Source organism: Oryzias latipes, chromosome 1 (genome assembly GCF_002234675.1).
Source record: "Oryzias latipes chromosome 1, ASM223467v1".
NCBI classification, from domain to species: domain Eukaryota; kingdom Metazoa; phylum Chordata; class Actinopteri; order Beloniformes; family Adrianichthyidae; genus Oryzias; species Oryzias latipes.
The window spans coordinates 6,748,564-6,762,681 of record NC_019859.2 but is presented as its reverse complement, the minus strand read 5'-3'; the positions used below and the strand labels follow the sequence as shown (position 1 = coordinate 6,762,681).

At 41.8% G+C, this 14,118-nt stretch overlaps 1 protein-coding gene across 2 annotated transcripts in view; it reads left to right on the top strand.

The window, feature by feature from the left end:
- Positions 1–14,118, top strand: part of LOC101163297 (E3 ubiquitin-protein ligase DTX1) — a 40,070-nt gene that overhangs the window by 8,512 nt on the left and 17,440 nt on the right. For both annotated transcript variants that reach the window (XM_011488166.3, XM_011488109.3), the window contains exons 3-4: positions 10,142–10,356; positions 11,539–12,440. In XM_011488166.3, the coding sequence (XP_011486468.1) occupies positions 10,142–10,356; positions 11,539–12,440 (1,117 nt within the window). The remainder of the gene's footprint in view (positions 1–10,141; positions 10,357–11,538; positions 12,441–14,118) is intronic.

Genomic DNA, 14,118 nt, shown 5'->3' with positions numbered 1-14,118 from the left:
TTCATATTTTAGGTTTTTATCTGTCAGAACGGTCTCAGTTAGACCAGGTTTCGGGGTTGATCCAGTTATGGTTGGAAGACGTCAATTAGATCGGGCTTGGGTCCAGTTATTATCGGAATATGCTTCATTTAGACTGGGCATTGGGTTTGACCCACTTATGGTTGTTTCGCTGTGGCGACCCCTGATGGGAAAAGCCGAAAGAGAAAGAAGAAGATGGTCAGAACATGTCTCAGATAGACCGGACTTTGGGTTTGATCAGGACTGCTAGCTTAAAAGATGAAATTGAAGCTTTTAAAGACAAACTTGTCATGGGTTCCCTTTTAAGGGCTCCTATTCAGAGGTTGTGGGGCATCTTTCTCCTCTCCTCTGTAACCAGCTGGCCTCACTAAGGCAGCCACATTCCCAGACCCCCACAAAGCCTGGGGCATGGGGGTCACGGTAGAGGGTGGCTGAAGGTGGGGGGACTCCCCGGAGACCAGGGTGGATTGTGATGACAACAAAACGAGTAGGGAGTGTCGGCGAACATTTTCGTAAACAACAGTCTAGTTTACTGTATTAATGCGGCTTCTACAACCGCAGGTAAAGCCAGAAAGGAAAGGTGTGTCTGCACCAAACACCACATTCTGGTTTCGTCCATTTAAATTAAGTACAGTACGTAGTTGCGTGTAAATAATGTATTGTTATCTCAGAAAATGTATTATAGATTTGTGCCACAGAGGCTATTTCATGTTTTTTTTTTAAATAAATAAAAAGAAGATCATTTCAATGATTTGTATGACCTGAGCCCTTAAAACAAGAACAGGAGGTCAATATCACAAAAACAGACAGAATTGGTCATTTTAGTCTAAAACAAAATCTAATGGAGCAAGAATAGTTTTCAGGGAGGCAACGATCATTTAACACCACTTTCAAATTAAACTAAACATTTATGACAGAAGAAATGCATATGAATAAATGATTAATATTTTCTATCTGGTCACTTTTTTTGTTTATTTCATTCTCAATTGTTTCACCCTTTCAACTTCATGTGACGATGGAACAACCCACTTCTCTCCACTGATTACATATGGAACAAATCATTATAAAAAATAAATAAGGAAGCCAGAGAAACATTTAAACTAAATCCTTTTTAACATAATGTATGAGGTTTTTGTCAGGAATCCAAACTCATTCAAACTAGAACCTATAGTGTTTGGACAAAGTCATCTCAGGCTTCCGTAAAACATGCTACCTTAAGAATCACTGGCTGTAGTACCGTTACATGCGTAAAGTAACTTTTGCCGATTTGGTCTCACTCTTTCCCGTGTGTGTTTTATGTTTCTCTTCCTCTGATCCCTCTCTCTTTTCGTCTTCTTCTTTGACTCCTTTATTTTGTCTGTTCTCTCACACTCTCTGAAGCTGAAAATCGACTCTGACCCCAAGGCTCAAGGGACCCGACTCTTTGAAAGTCGCACAAAAATGGGGGGGGGGGGGGGGGGGGGGGAGACAGAGAGGGTATTAAAGGGAGGAAGCAGCATGGAAAGTCAAAGGGGAGATGGGTGAGGAGAGTTCAGCAGAAGGTAGAAGGCATGGTGGGGGGGGGTATTTTTCCAAAATATGAAGGAGGACAGAACAGGTACAGAGAGGGAAAACATCAGGAAACTGGGATTAAAACTTCATTTTATTCTACAGGATGCAATGATTAGACCTCTGAAAGCAGCATCACATTATGGGCTGGGGGATCCTTTGGGACAGAACACAATCTGGTTTTGTTTTTTGATCAGATAACTTTGTTTTTCTCTTTGTACCTGTTGCTATGGCAAAAAGAGAGAATAACTTCAATATAAAATAAAAGATTACATTTACTCGAGGTTCATCCATTATTTACATAACAAATGTTTTGTCTGTTTCTTAACAAACACTTTGCTAATTAATTTAAATGTTGTGCTATTGTTTAAAAATATTATTAGCAGAAATATGCATTGCATCAAGAGGTCTATTGTTGGTTTGGTCCAAGTGATGTTTAATGAGATCTGTCTCACTAAATCAGAGAAAGACGCTAAGACGCAGTAAACACAACACAATACACGACAATGATCAGAACAAGATGGAAAAGAAATAGTACCTTGAACTAAGCAAGTAAAACTGTGTTATGATAACAAATCTTTTTCTACCTCAACATATTCCTTTATTGATAAGGGAACTAAATATTTGTTTTTACTTTTAATGCCAGTGGAATCTGTGTTTAGATGTTTCTGCTATGATTGTTTTTTACAACTTTTTTGTAATGTCTAATTTATTCTTTCTAAATACTAAGTATTACAATTAGGGATTAATTCAATCCAGAAGGCTGATTTAGACCGTAAAAAAATCTCAAAATAAATATTCGATAGTAAACTGTTTTTAAAAACAACAGTTTTTAGTTTTGCCTATTCTTTCTTTTAGGCTTTTGAATACATCACAAAAATCTAAAAACAACATTCTCTGCACCTCAACTCAACTCATCTTTATTCATATTTCACTTTCAATCAACAGCAGCTGACACAAAGTGCTGAACACGAGAAATGAAGAAGCACATAGAAATCCATGCCGTTTCTTTGGTTTTATGGTTCATTTGGCCAGTGTAATCACTCCGTTTTGTGCTCCAGCACGGTTGAACGACTTGCAGAGGTGGAGCGGTCCAGGTGTAGAAGACTCTTGCTTGGAACAGCTCTGGTGTGATCACTTCTGTTTATCCAAAGCTTTGACGGTATCTAAGTGACATCCTATACAAAAACGTTGGCGTTTGCGCTTTTGCAAAGTCTCTAAAAGGCCTTTGTCTCAATCGTAGAAAAATCTGTATGTATTACCTTTAAAAACTATTATTTTCAGTCGTTCTTTCCTTGGTTGAGACTAGTGGAAAGACTTTATTTGAACCTTGCTGAGTATTTTACCAATTTGGCAGTGAAATGGAAAGTAAATTCTGTTGTAAATGGCCTTAAATTTAACTATTTTGGTGATTGCTCAAACTCATTATTAAATCTCAAGCTTTTTTTTCCACTTACTGGTGGATGGCAAACCAAAACAAAAAGCTGTTTTTTTTTTTATTGGTCTTGCTTCGATCATCTTTTGAGATGTTTTAAGCGTGTCTTGGTCTTGGCTTTGCTGTTTTTAGCCAAAATTTAAAGAAAGGCATTTTCTAGGACCAGCCTGTTTTCAACATCACAAATACATTCTTATTCAAGTGACTTTTTTTTTTCTCTGCTTCTGATTCACAACAATTTGAATAACGAAATACTCAGAAATGCAATTTTGAGCTAAATTTTCCTAATTTATATTTCATCCGTCATTTGAAAAATGCCATAAGAGTGTGTTTATGAACACCAAAAACACGATTTTCCTCAGAGTGGGCCTTTATGGATGGACCAAACTAAGTGATGTTGGTCACAGTCGGCCAGAGTTTTAGTTGAATAAAAAAACTCCTAATACAACCGGCTTCAGACCAAAACCTTACTCTGAATAGAGTTCTCTTAAAGTAAACTGGGAGAAAGTGGGGGGTTACTCCAAGAGCAGTTGTTTTGAAACTCTGCGGGTTGGGTTACAGAGAGGATGAGGGGCTCGAGATCGAAGCTGCTCCTCAACGGCTCTTTAAGTTTTACTGGATTCTAAACCCCAAATGCCGAGCCGTTAATTTACTACAACAATACGCTGACAACAGAGTGGACTTCCTGCAATGAATCAGCTCATAACTGCAATTCTGAACAGACGTCAGCGCCACAGGCACTCATGATGCCTGACAGCGTCATGTGATGAAGTTTAGAGCAATCCAGAGGGAGGCACGCAGAGGAATCGGAAAAAAAAACGGAAAATGAAGACAGACGGCAGCAGCTGCAGTGTTGTTCCAAAGTAAGCTTTCTTACCGAGGCTGCACAGTTTTTCAGCATGATCTCATCATTAAAAGTCAATGACTCAGGCAACATCCTTCATTGTTAAACTAAGAATTTTTTGAGAATCACTTAAACACTGCTGCTCAAAGTAAATGATCACAGCAAATTCTCTTGATTCCTAGTTTGTGCAAATAAAATGGGTTTTGTTAAATATAATCTGCCATTTGTCATTTTTGTTAAAGAAAGTAAATGCAGAGAGAAGAAAATTGATTAAAATTGGAAATCGTATTTGGAATAAAAAAATTGGGGATTTTCTTTTCTGTCCATATCGCCCAGCTCTACTTTTGCTCCGTGTGGGTGGCGCCCATTTCATGGCGTCAACCTAGATTCGGCCTCTGCAGCGTGTCTGCGTCTCGCCCACGTAAATAAACAGCATCCAAAATTTGCAAAGATGGATGTGCAAATTGTGTAAAAAAACAAAACGTTTTTTGCCAATCACTGCTAGCTCCATGGAGAAATTGGGTGGGTGTTATCCTTGGGGCGGAGCTGGAAGGGGCTGTTCTCACTTAAATATGTATGTCGCAATGCAAGAATCCACTTGTTTTGGTGGGTTGGGAAGGGCTGGTGCTCAGAGCGCAGGTTTTTAGGGGGAATACTCAGAAATATATGAACGGATCAAAATAGTGCTTCGGCATTTCTTTTTGTGATGAATGAACAGTATAATACAACTAAAAGCTTACAAAAATTGAAATTGTATGGTATAGGCCCTTTAAACATGAATGCAGCTTAATGTGCTATGATGTGATTGCTGTTTTTGAGAACTTCTAGTTTTGGATGTATGACTTTTTTTCTTGCAATTTCTTCCCCAGGGAAGGCTCCAAACTTTTTACAAGTACCGTAATTACCGGACTATAAGCCGCTACTTTTTTCAGCGCTTACAGCCGTGCGGCTTATTCAGTGACGCGGCTAATTTATGGTTTTCCTTAGCGGCCCCGATGTGCATATTTTCAGACACAGTGAATGGTTTGAATTCTCTATCTACCACCAAGCGCAAGTCATTTGTTTTTTAACACACCTCTAAGCAGCCAAACAGCATGGAGTTGACTTCAGGTCTTAGACACTTCAGTCATGGTTCAACAAAACGAAACACGCATGCCCGGCCGCATCCCAGAATCCCTTGGTGCCATTAGACCCAACGTGCACGTGATCGCCACTACAATATGATGAAGCTTTCAAGTTAAAAGCAATCGTTAAAAGCAGCGTGAAAAAATCCACCATCACCAACGGGTTTGGAAAAGCCGGTCAGCTGCGTGACGGAGAGAACAGCGCATGGAGTGAATTTACCTCTGAGTCATAGTGACTCGGCTGGCTGCACGTAAATATGTGAGAATAACATCAGCCTTTATTTTGTCGGGACACGACTGGAAACACAAATTGACGTGGTCGTTTTAACGGTTTCTAAGGACTGAGCGGAGTTTTGCATTGAAACGCTCACAGCCTCCGTGTGAGCTGGAGACTGCGTGTCGTGTGAGCTGCGGGGCCGATGGCAGTCTGAAGGCTCCCACACGTAACAACGCATCCGCCCCTCATACACAAAACGTACAGTATTAAGTCCGATTGCTCTGCACAGACACGATTTGCTCCGTTCACCGGCGCAATGGGGACGAAGCGCTCCTCCTTGAAGCCGCCCTGGCCAGAGCTGTCGGAGTAGATAGGAACGGGATACATGGAGCGCGCGGGAGCGCAGAGGCGTCGAGCCATTCTGCAGGCTGCAGCCATGGCTTACTCGAGGCGTCCGCGGAACAACAGTGTTTGTTGTGGAAGGAAACTTCTGACCCACGCGCCGCGAGGAGGCGCGCGTATCGCGCTGAGGCGCGTATCGCGCTGAGGCGCGCGCTTTTCAGGCGCCGCTGCTTTATTTTACTAGTGTGTTTTTTAACCAGCCCTGTTACTCTCATAACGCTGCCGCGACACAAGCGGAAGGAGAGCTTTACCCGTTCACCCCTCCATGCACTGCTGATACTTGCTCATTCTTAAACACGTACAACAGAATGGCGAGCCCGGCATTGGCCCCGCCTTTAGCCCCTAAGACTCATGGGAAATGGGGAATCGCGGATGTAAATTTCCTCATCATAACTGAGGGATGTAATGTTGATTATATGGTTACTGTTTGTAATTTTATGTATGATACCTAGATTGTCAATAAGTTACAAAAAATAAATAAATAAAAACATGAATAAAAAAAACCTTAACTGAGGAACTTGTGAACAGAATAGAGTTCCATGCTGTTTGGCAGATGTAGATATGCTCAAATACATGAGCCTGAGGCAAAGCTGACTCCACCCACTGTGTGCTAATGAATCACATTTACTCTGGGAGTCAGGACGAGATTTGCAGGATGACAGTGTCGCCTAATACATGCGGCTTGTACTCCGACGCGGCTTGTGTATGTATAAAAGTAGTTAAACACGTGAAAATGGGTGGGTGCGGCTAGTAATCGGGTGCGCTTTGTAGTCCGGAATTTACGGTACTCTGATTGGACATTAGTATCTTCTGAGCTGTTTGTTGTTGTTACTGCATTGAAAAAAACAAACATCGGTTTTAATATAGCATCTGAAAATTGAACTTACAGCATGTTTTCTAAGTGGTTTAATTTTATTATAACTCTGCACAAGTTTCTGGGGCCACGATTAAGGTTTTCTGCTAATCCTTCAAAGTAGTCTTTAGTCTTGGTCTCTTCAGGTTTTCTGAACTTTTGTTTACCTGGTGGCTAATTCTTTTCAGTCCTTGTACCTTTCCATTTTCAGAACATTTAAAATGCCTTGTTCCTTCCTCTGTTTTTAATAGTAAATACGGGTTCATTTTTTGAATGTGCTTTTTTTTTTGTAAATCTGAAAGATCATCTCTGGTCATCTTTTAAAGCTATTATAAAAGTGCTTCCAGGGATCTATAAATTATGATTTATATCTTTTTTGGCCAAAATAGAAACTAGGACATAGTTTCTGCAGAGCGGTAGTGGTTCATTAGAAATATCCGTCTGAATTGTAGGTAGGACTGTTGGCATAGAGCAACACCTCCCCATTGGTGAGAGCTCTCTGTTTACATTCTCTCCCGCTGGCTTACAGCTCCTCACAAACCCAAGCTAACATTACCGATGTAACAAAAATGGCGAGCCAAAATTGGAGCCATCCAGCTGTAGGTCGGAGCCAGATGCCAGCTCGGCAAAGAAAAAAAAGATCTACATGAGTTTTTCTGCAAGTGAATGCATCAGAATGGAACAGAGCAGAGAGCTTGTGGCCCGCCCAGTGTATTTTCTGCGTGTTTTTTTTTTTATAACAAATAAGGTCTTGTCAAACAGCTGTAGGAAATTGCTGCTCATCCATACCTTGATCTCCTCAAGGCATGCAGTGAGATGGGATGGAGCTGCAGTGGAGTTTGGAGCAGTTTTTATGTAGGTCTGTGTGTCATCAGCATAACAATGGAAGGAAAAGCCATGTTTACTGATGACACGTCTAAACAGCAGCAAAACCGAGGCACTCCTTGTTGGCACCCCCCAGCAGATTCATTCCTCCTCAATATTCCAGTTCACTTTCGATAGTCAGATCGTCACTGTTTCCTCCTCAGTCACCAACCTAGGAGTACGGTTTGACCCACAGTTAAACTTTAACAACCACATAAAGGATCTATACAAGACCTCATTCCACCACCTACGAAACATCTCCAAACTCCGGCCCCTTCTATCACTTCCCGACGCAGAAACACTTGTCCTCCATGCCTTTATCTCCTCAAGGCTGGACTACTGCAACTCCCTTTTTTCTGGCATTCCCAACAAAAATATTTAAAAAAAAACTTCAGTACATCCAAAACAGCGCAGCCAGAATCCTTAAAGGAGTCAGGAAATATGAACACCTCACACCCATCCTGAAATCGCTGCACTGGCTTCCTGTTTCATCCCGGATTGAATACAAACTTCTCATCATTACCTACAAATGCATGACCGGTCAGGCACCACTATACCTCCAGGAACTCCTGATTCCCCACAAACATACTCGTACCCTTCGTTCATCAGGCAGCTTCCTTCTTCAGGTCCCCTCCACCAGGCTCCGCACGATGGGAGACAGAGCATGCTGTTCTGCTGCACCACGGCTCTGGAACTCCCTTTTCTATCAATCTCAGAACATCACAGAGCCTGGACTCTTTTTAAGCCCCTTTTAACACATTTCTATTTAAAAAATCCCATGATGCTGATAGTTTTATTTTTTGCTTTTTAAGTGCTACTTTTATAGTTTTCAGTTAGTTTTGTATTAAAATGTGCACATTCTTTCTTTTTAATTGAGTTTTATTCATTTATTGTAGCATTTTGAGGTTTAATTTAATGAAAAGTGCATTATAAATAAAATGTATTATTATTATTATTCACTGTATTCATTTGCTCCGTTTGAAAACGAAGTACAATTTATGTCCTCCATCATCAGAAAAATGCCACAAGAACATGTGAAAAAAACACCAAAAACATTGTTTTATCTGAGCGGGTCCTCAAGTCATTGAGTAGTTTATAAAAGTTTATAAAAATCACAAGAAAGTCACACGGTAGCATGTGAAGGAATGATGCTGCCTCTAAACTCAGCTGCATGTCCTGAAGCAGGTGGAGAAGACGACCAGCCATCTGGTCCTCATTGTTCTCTGGCCCCTCCTTATGCACACACACACACACACTAACACACACATTCGTGCACATTAACCAGCAGGCAAACACATGTTGGGGTCAGCCGTCTTGCATGGTAGGGGGGCCGTTCCCTGGCTTCCCATGAAATCTTCAGCATCAGCAACTCAGTGGGAAAACTCAGCATCTGGGTTGAGGTGGCGTTTCCTTTTCCTCTTTTGCCAGGTCAAAAGAGGAATAGCTCTGCAGAAACTGCAAAAATAAAGGCCTCCACACAAAAAGATTTACAGCCACAAGTTTCTTTCTCGGCAAAACGGAACTCTGTCACATGAGCGTTGATATTTATCTTCCTGAAGGCTACAGCAGTAGATTCTCCCTATGGAACTCTTGAAACACATTCCTTTGTCTGGAACAGAAGGTTTCTGCCCTAAAATCAAGCTCACAAATACATTTATTTATGTTCTCTCATCACCTCCTATTGCTCTTTTGTGCATTCAATTGACTGGTGTTTGTACATTTTTTTTAATTAAATCTTTTATTTCAACAGCATTAGAGCCATCAGGTCCCTCCTTTTATTTTATTTTCTACTGGAGTAGAAGGCCTCAAAACCAGCCTCTCTTGGTTTTGGCATGAAATGACACAAACCATAAGCAATTATACTGCTTTCACACTGCTGAGAGACAGACTGTATTGCACCATGTAATGTTCTATAATGTGAATTTTGTGTGATAAACAGAAACGTGATGTTCAGCGTCCCTAACCCAGCTCCTGTCCCACAGCTGCTTCTCTGGTCTGCATATTTGCACCAGAAGCAACTCCTTGTGGGGCTCAGTGAAGCTACACTTATTTCCTTTAATTATGAGCAGAAATGAGAAGATCTGAGAGAGCACACATGTGGCTCTGTGTGGTTTATGGTGGTAAGCTTCTTCTCTGGGGATCAAACTACAGAACATCTGCATCAAAGCAACTGTGAGGCTTTTTTCACTTTTGGCAAATATATTCTTCAAAAGCTGACTTTCTTTTAGCAGTATAGGAAAGATTCCAATTTATATGGTCAGATCTTGACATTTTTCTTGCATTTAAGTCATGTTTTTGGGGGCTTCTGCTACTTTATTCACCTATCAGTCCTACTTTGTTTGAAATTCTTCTAATGACACGCCTTGTTTTCGTTGCATCTGTTTTAACATGTAGCAAAAGACACCAGATACACTTGGAAGTTTCCCGTTCGGTTGGTTTCGGCTTCCCTTGCAGAGATACGAGATTATTGGTTTTGGTTGTAAATGCAGGTATGCATAGGTCTCTGCAGCAGCTACTGTTGTAAATGGGCTGCTTAACGTCTGGAGAACACAACCTGGACATGAACATGAGGGATGTCTCTAAAGTCTTTTGGAGAAGGCTGAAGGAGGTGCAGCGTCTCACGGCCATGTTGGCAAAAAGAAGAGCCTTCTTGATACGTCAGAATATGCAGAAAGACGAGCAATTTCTTTTAAGGCAGATGGATGCAGGACAACTTGAATATGGTGTAATGTGGACCCTCCATGTTAACCTCATTTTTGGTTGTGCTTTGTCAAAATGACATAACTGTGGTGAGTGAGTTGTTATTTATTCATCTGTCATACCTTTTTTCTTTCAGGTACGATACGTCCAGTGCGGAGGAGTTTTTATGATCCCGCCTCGGCACCAGGTCAGGGCTGGCAGTGGGAGTGGGAAAACGATGCAGGAAGCTGGACTCCATACGACATGGAAGTGGCCATTGCCATTGAGAACGGCCACAACCGGCAGCAGAACTGCCTTGACCTGACACCGCTTGGTTTCTGCTACCTCATCGATTACCAGAACATGACACAGGTGAGTTTGCTATCCAGGTGTGCTTTGTGATACAGAGTTTCAAAAGACAAAAATTCTAACTGAAAAGCTGACAATGGAGAAAATGGAGAAAAAATTGAACCTCAGATTTATTTTAGACTAAATTCAATTTTCAATTTTCCTTTAAAAAAAAAATCTGAGACTTTTTGACCCCTTAAATCCAGATTGTTAGTTTGCTGTGATCTCTCTGGTTGTATTTTATGGCACCACCAGAACAGTTTGGTTATGCTATGAACACAAAACAGGACAAGAGCCGTAAACCTATAAACAGGGAATATGAGATTCATTCAGATCAGGAAAAAAATAGCTTCCAAACATGAGGACAAATGGATCCACCTGCTCTATCGCCAAAGGAGCTGCTTGAAGATTGTGCCTGTAAGACAATTTAGGATGCACTCAAAAGAAAGCGCAGATCTACTCCAAAACCCACGGCCCCCTAGATTCAATGTGACAACCAAATGTTGCAACAAAAGAATACAAATAAATCCTAGGCCTTCTTGATGCAGACAAGCCATGACTCGCAAGCACGACTGGCAGCCAGCAGGAGTAATCACCAAAAGCCACTCTGTTCTGCACAAGTATGCATTATAAAAGCTGTTTTTAAGTGGATATGGAGGGACCAGTAATCAGACCCCTCCTGTCATGCTATCAGGAAAGCAATAACAACTACTATGGTATCTCACGTGCCATACCAAACTGAAATAGTAAAATCAGTGTTAAATCTTTAAGCGCCCTCATAAACTTCAGGTTCAATATAATTCAAAAAAATCAATAAATCTCCCAGCTGTACATCCAGCTTCAGTGATGTGCCGGATTAAAAATAATATAAAAGTAAACATAACTAAAAAACGTATCAACAAAACAAATGGAAACATACTTTGTAAAAAAAGAAAAGTGGCCCAAAACCTTGAGAAATGGGATGAAAAATCGCTCCTTTAAGTTGGCCGTATTTGATACCTACTTTTATTATTTCCAAATGTACCATTTCCTTCTGTCAGCACTTTATTGGAGTTTATCTCAGAAGAGGTGGTTTTATTCTAAATCTTACATTTTAAATCAAGTTTAAACTTGTAAAGTGTATAAGAAACAATCTTATTTGTGTTCAGATGAAGGTTTGAAATCAGCCAAACTCTTATTTTTTGGGTTGTATGATATTCTTTTCAGGTGAACAGACAAAGTCAGCGATATCGTCGTATTCAGAGGCGAGCAGACGTGCCCTACCCGTTGGTGTCTGGTCCGCTCCCCCTGCCTAAAGGAGTTGGTGCTGGAGTGGGAGGGGGTCTAACGGGAGCTTTACTAGGTGTTGGGGTGTCAGGAGCCAGCATGTCAGCTGGAAGTTCCATCACCTCCAATGGGGGCTTAACGGCGGCTGGCCTGACCCAGCCCTGCTCCTGCCAGCAGTGCATGCTGGTACTGAGTGTGAAGGCCAACACTGGGGGGGCAGGAGGAGCAGCGGCAATACAGACTTTGGGCAGACGCTCGCTGACAATACAGCGGGCCAAGAACTTTGCACCAGTGGCCATAAGACCCCTCAGCCCATCTAAGTCGGCCACCCTGGGTCGGGGGCAGCAGCAGAACTCCAACTTTAACTCCAACTACTACCAGACGCTGCCGCATGGCCTCGCCATCACCAAAAACACAGCCTCGCCCCGGCAGAACGCCCAACTTTTCGCCCAGTCGCTGGCTGCCCTCACTGCCAGCGCCTCCTCAATGGGCATCTCCGTGTCTTCCAGCAGGCCTCCCCCGCCATCACTGCCACCCCCTCAGCCTCCCTCCTCCAACCCCAGTCAGAACCCCCCGTCCATTCCGCCCAAGCTCTCCTCGTCTTCTGCAACCAACGAGTCGGTGCCAACAGCCACTTTGATCACCCCTGCCAGCGGCGTGACCACGCCTCCCTCGCCTGTGCCATCTCCTTCGCCAGTGGTGATGAAGCCACAGCGCACCATGTCGTCAGCGGCAACAGTGTGCCACGCTCCGCTGCCACAAAGATCCAGCCTGGCGGGGCTGAGCAGGCCAGCACTGCAGAGAATCGCCATGGCTCAGTCCAGGGCGCTCATAGCATCCGGGTGAGTGGAGCAAACACTGTTCCTGCTGTTTCTTTCCACGCCGTTACAAATGCTCAGTGAGTTTGTTCAGACGTGCCGAAACATGCAAGGTCAATCATGCGTGCTTTCCTGCAAAGTGTGACAACTGAACAGCCCCCTCCTGTCGCCCTGTGGGACAGTTGCAATGAATAATATCACACTCAGAGGTTCATTTCATCATTTCAGACGTGTGAAACTTCAGATTAACATCAGTTACAGGCTGGTTTCCGGCTGGTTTAATTTCAAGTTTATTTTGGGTCCTAATAGCAGAACGTTGGAGAAATTGCAGCTGGAAATATTGAGGTCACTCACAATTCAAAGTGTTACACTGACAAACAGTCGGTTATGCTGGGTTTGTTGATGTTTCTCAAGCCTCAACTGGGCTTTTGGGGCTGTGGGTGGTTTGCAATGGAAGACATTGTTTGAGCTGCACCTAAAGCTTAATTTAATGCTGTAATTAGCAATTAGCAAGTTTAACAACAAGTTTCTTGCAGTTCCTCTTTTGCCGATGTGCGCAATGTCTGTCGAAGGTTTCAGCTGACGGGTCTTTTCTTGAATTCAGTTTTTAGCTGTTCAAAACTTTTGGTTGGTTGATAATTATGCAGTTTATGTGGACTTTACGTAGTTTTATACACAATTATTACGTAAATCGTACACAATTGTGCTTGATTTGTGATATATATATACATACACGCAAATTATGGCTTTCCAAGACCTTTCCGCAACCATGTACCACTGATGTATAACTTCTTTCTGCGTATATAGCGCACATACTGTTAAAATTATGTAATTGGCGCATGAACTTTTGGCCAGATTTGGCTTTTACGTTGATTTACGCGTTCTTTGCACGGTTTATTCGTACTTCTTCCATGGTTTTAACGTGGTTCATTTGTGAGACATCTGTGAAAATTTCATGTGAAAGACCACAACTTTTCTCACTTTTTCCACCTATGACCAATTATCCGTGCAATATGTGGAAAAAATGTACGTAGTGGCTACTATACCATTTACGCAGGGAACATACTGTAATTCCAGTGGATTTTGAAGCTTGTTGGCCCAAAGCCGCTTTACTCCCCATCAGAACCCGTTGGAATGATGTCATTTGCGTGAACGATTGAAGAGTTGCATTAGGTGACTATTTAAAATGGGGGGGAAAAAGAACGTTCCCATTGGTGTTTTAATTGTTTATGAAGTTTTTAACCAAAATCCCACAATCTTAGTATCTTAAAAAGCCAAACTTCATGTTTATCTGATTTGACTTATGTTTGCTGATTTATTGGTGATAGTTTGACTATGACTTTAATGCAATGCCTGAGCATCTTGTCTGCAGATAAAGTTGATCAAAAAGATTTTTAAGAAGGTCCGCGATAGAGTAATAAGGCAGAATTGTGTCTTACTTCGTCTTAGTGAGTGGCTTAAAAACAAAGCTGCTTTGTGGTACAGTACAGATTTTCAACAAGCCTACCAATATGTATAACCCTGGAAGAACATGCCTCAAAGTCCTTAGTGAATTTCTGTTTTGGAACAAATTTTGGAATCACATTTAATAAAATTGTCTTTTAAGAAATAAAAGGGAAAATATTATTCTAAATTAAAGATAGCATCCTACTTCCTACCTAAAATGACAGCAGCAGAAATTCTTTGGGAAATTAGGCCCATG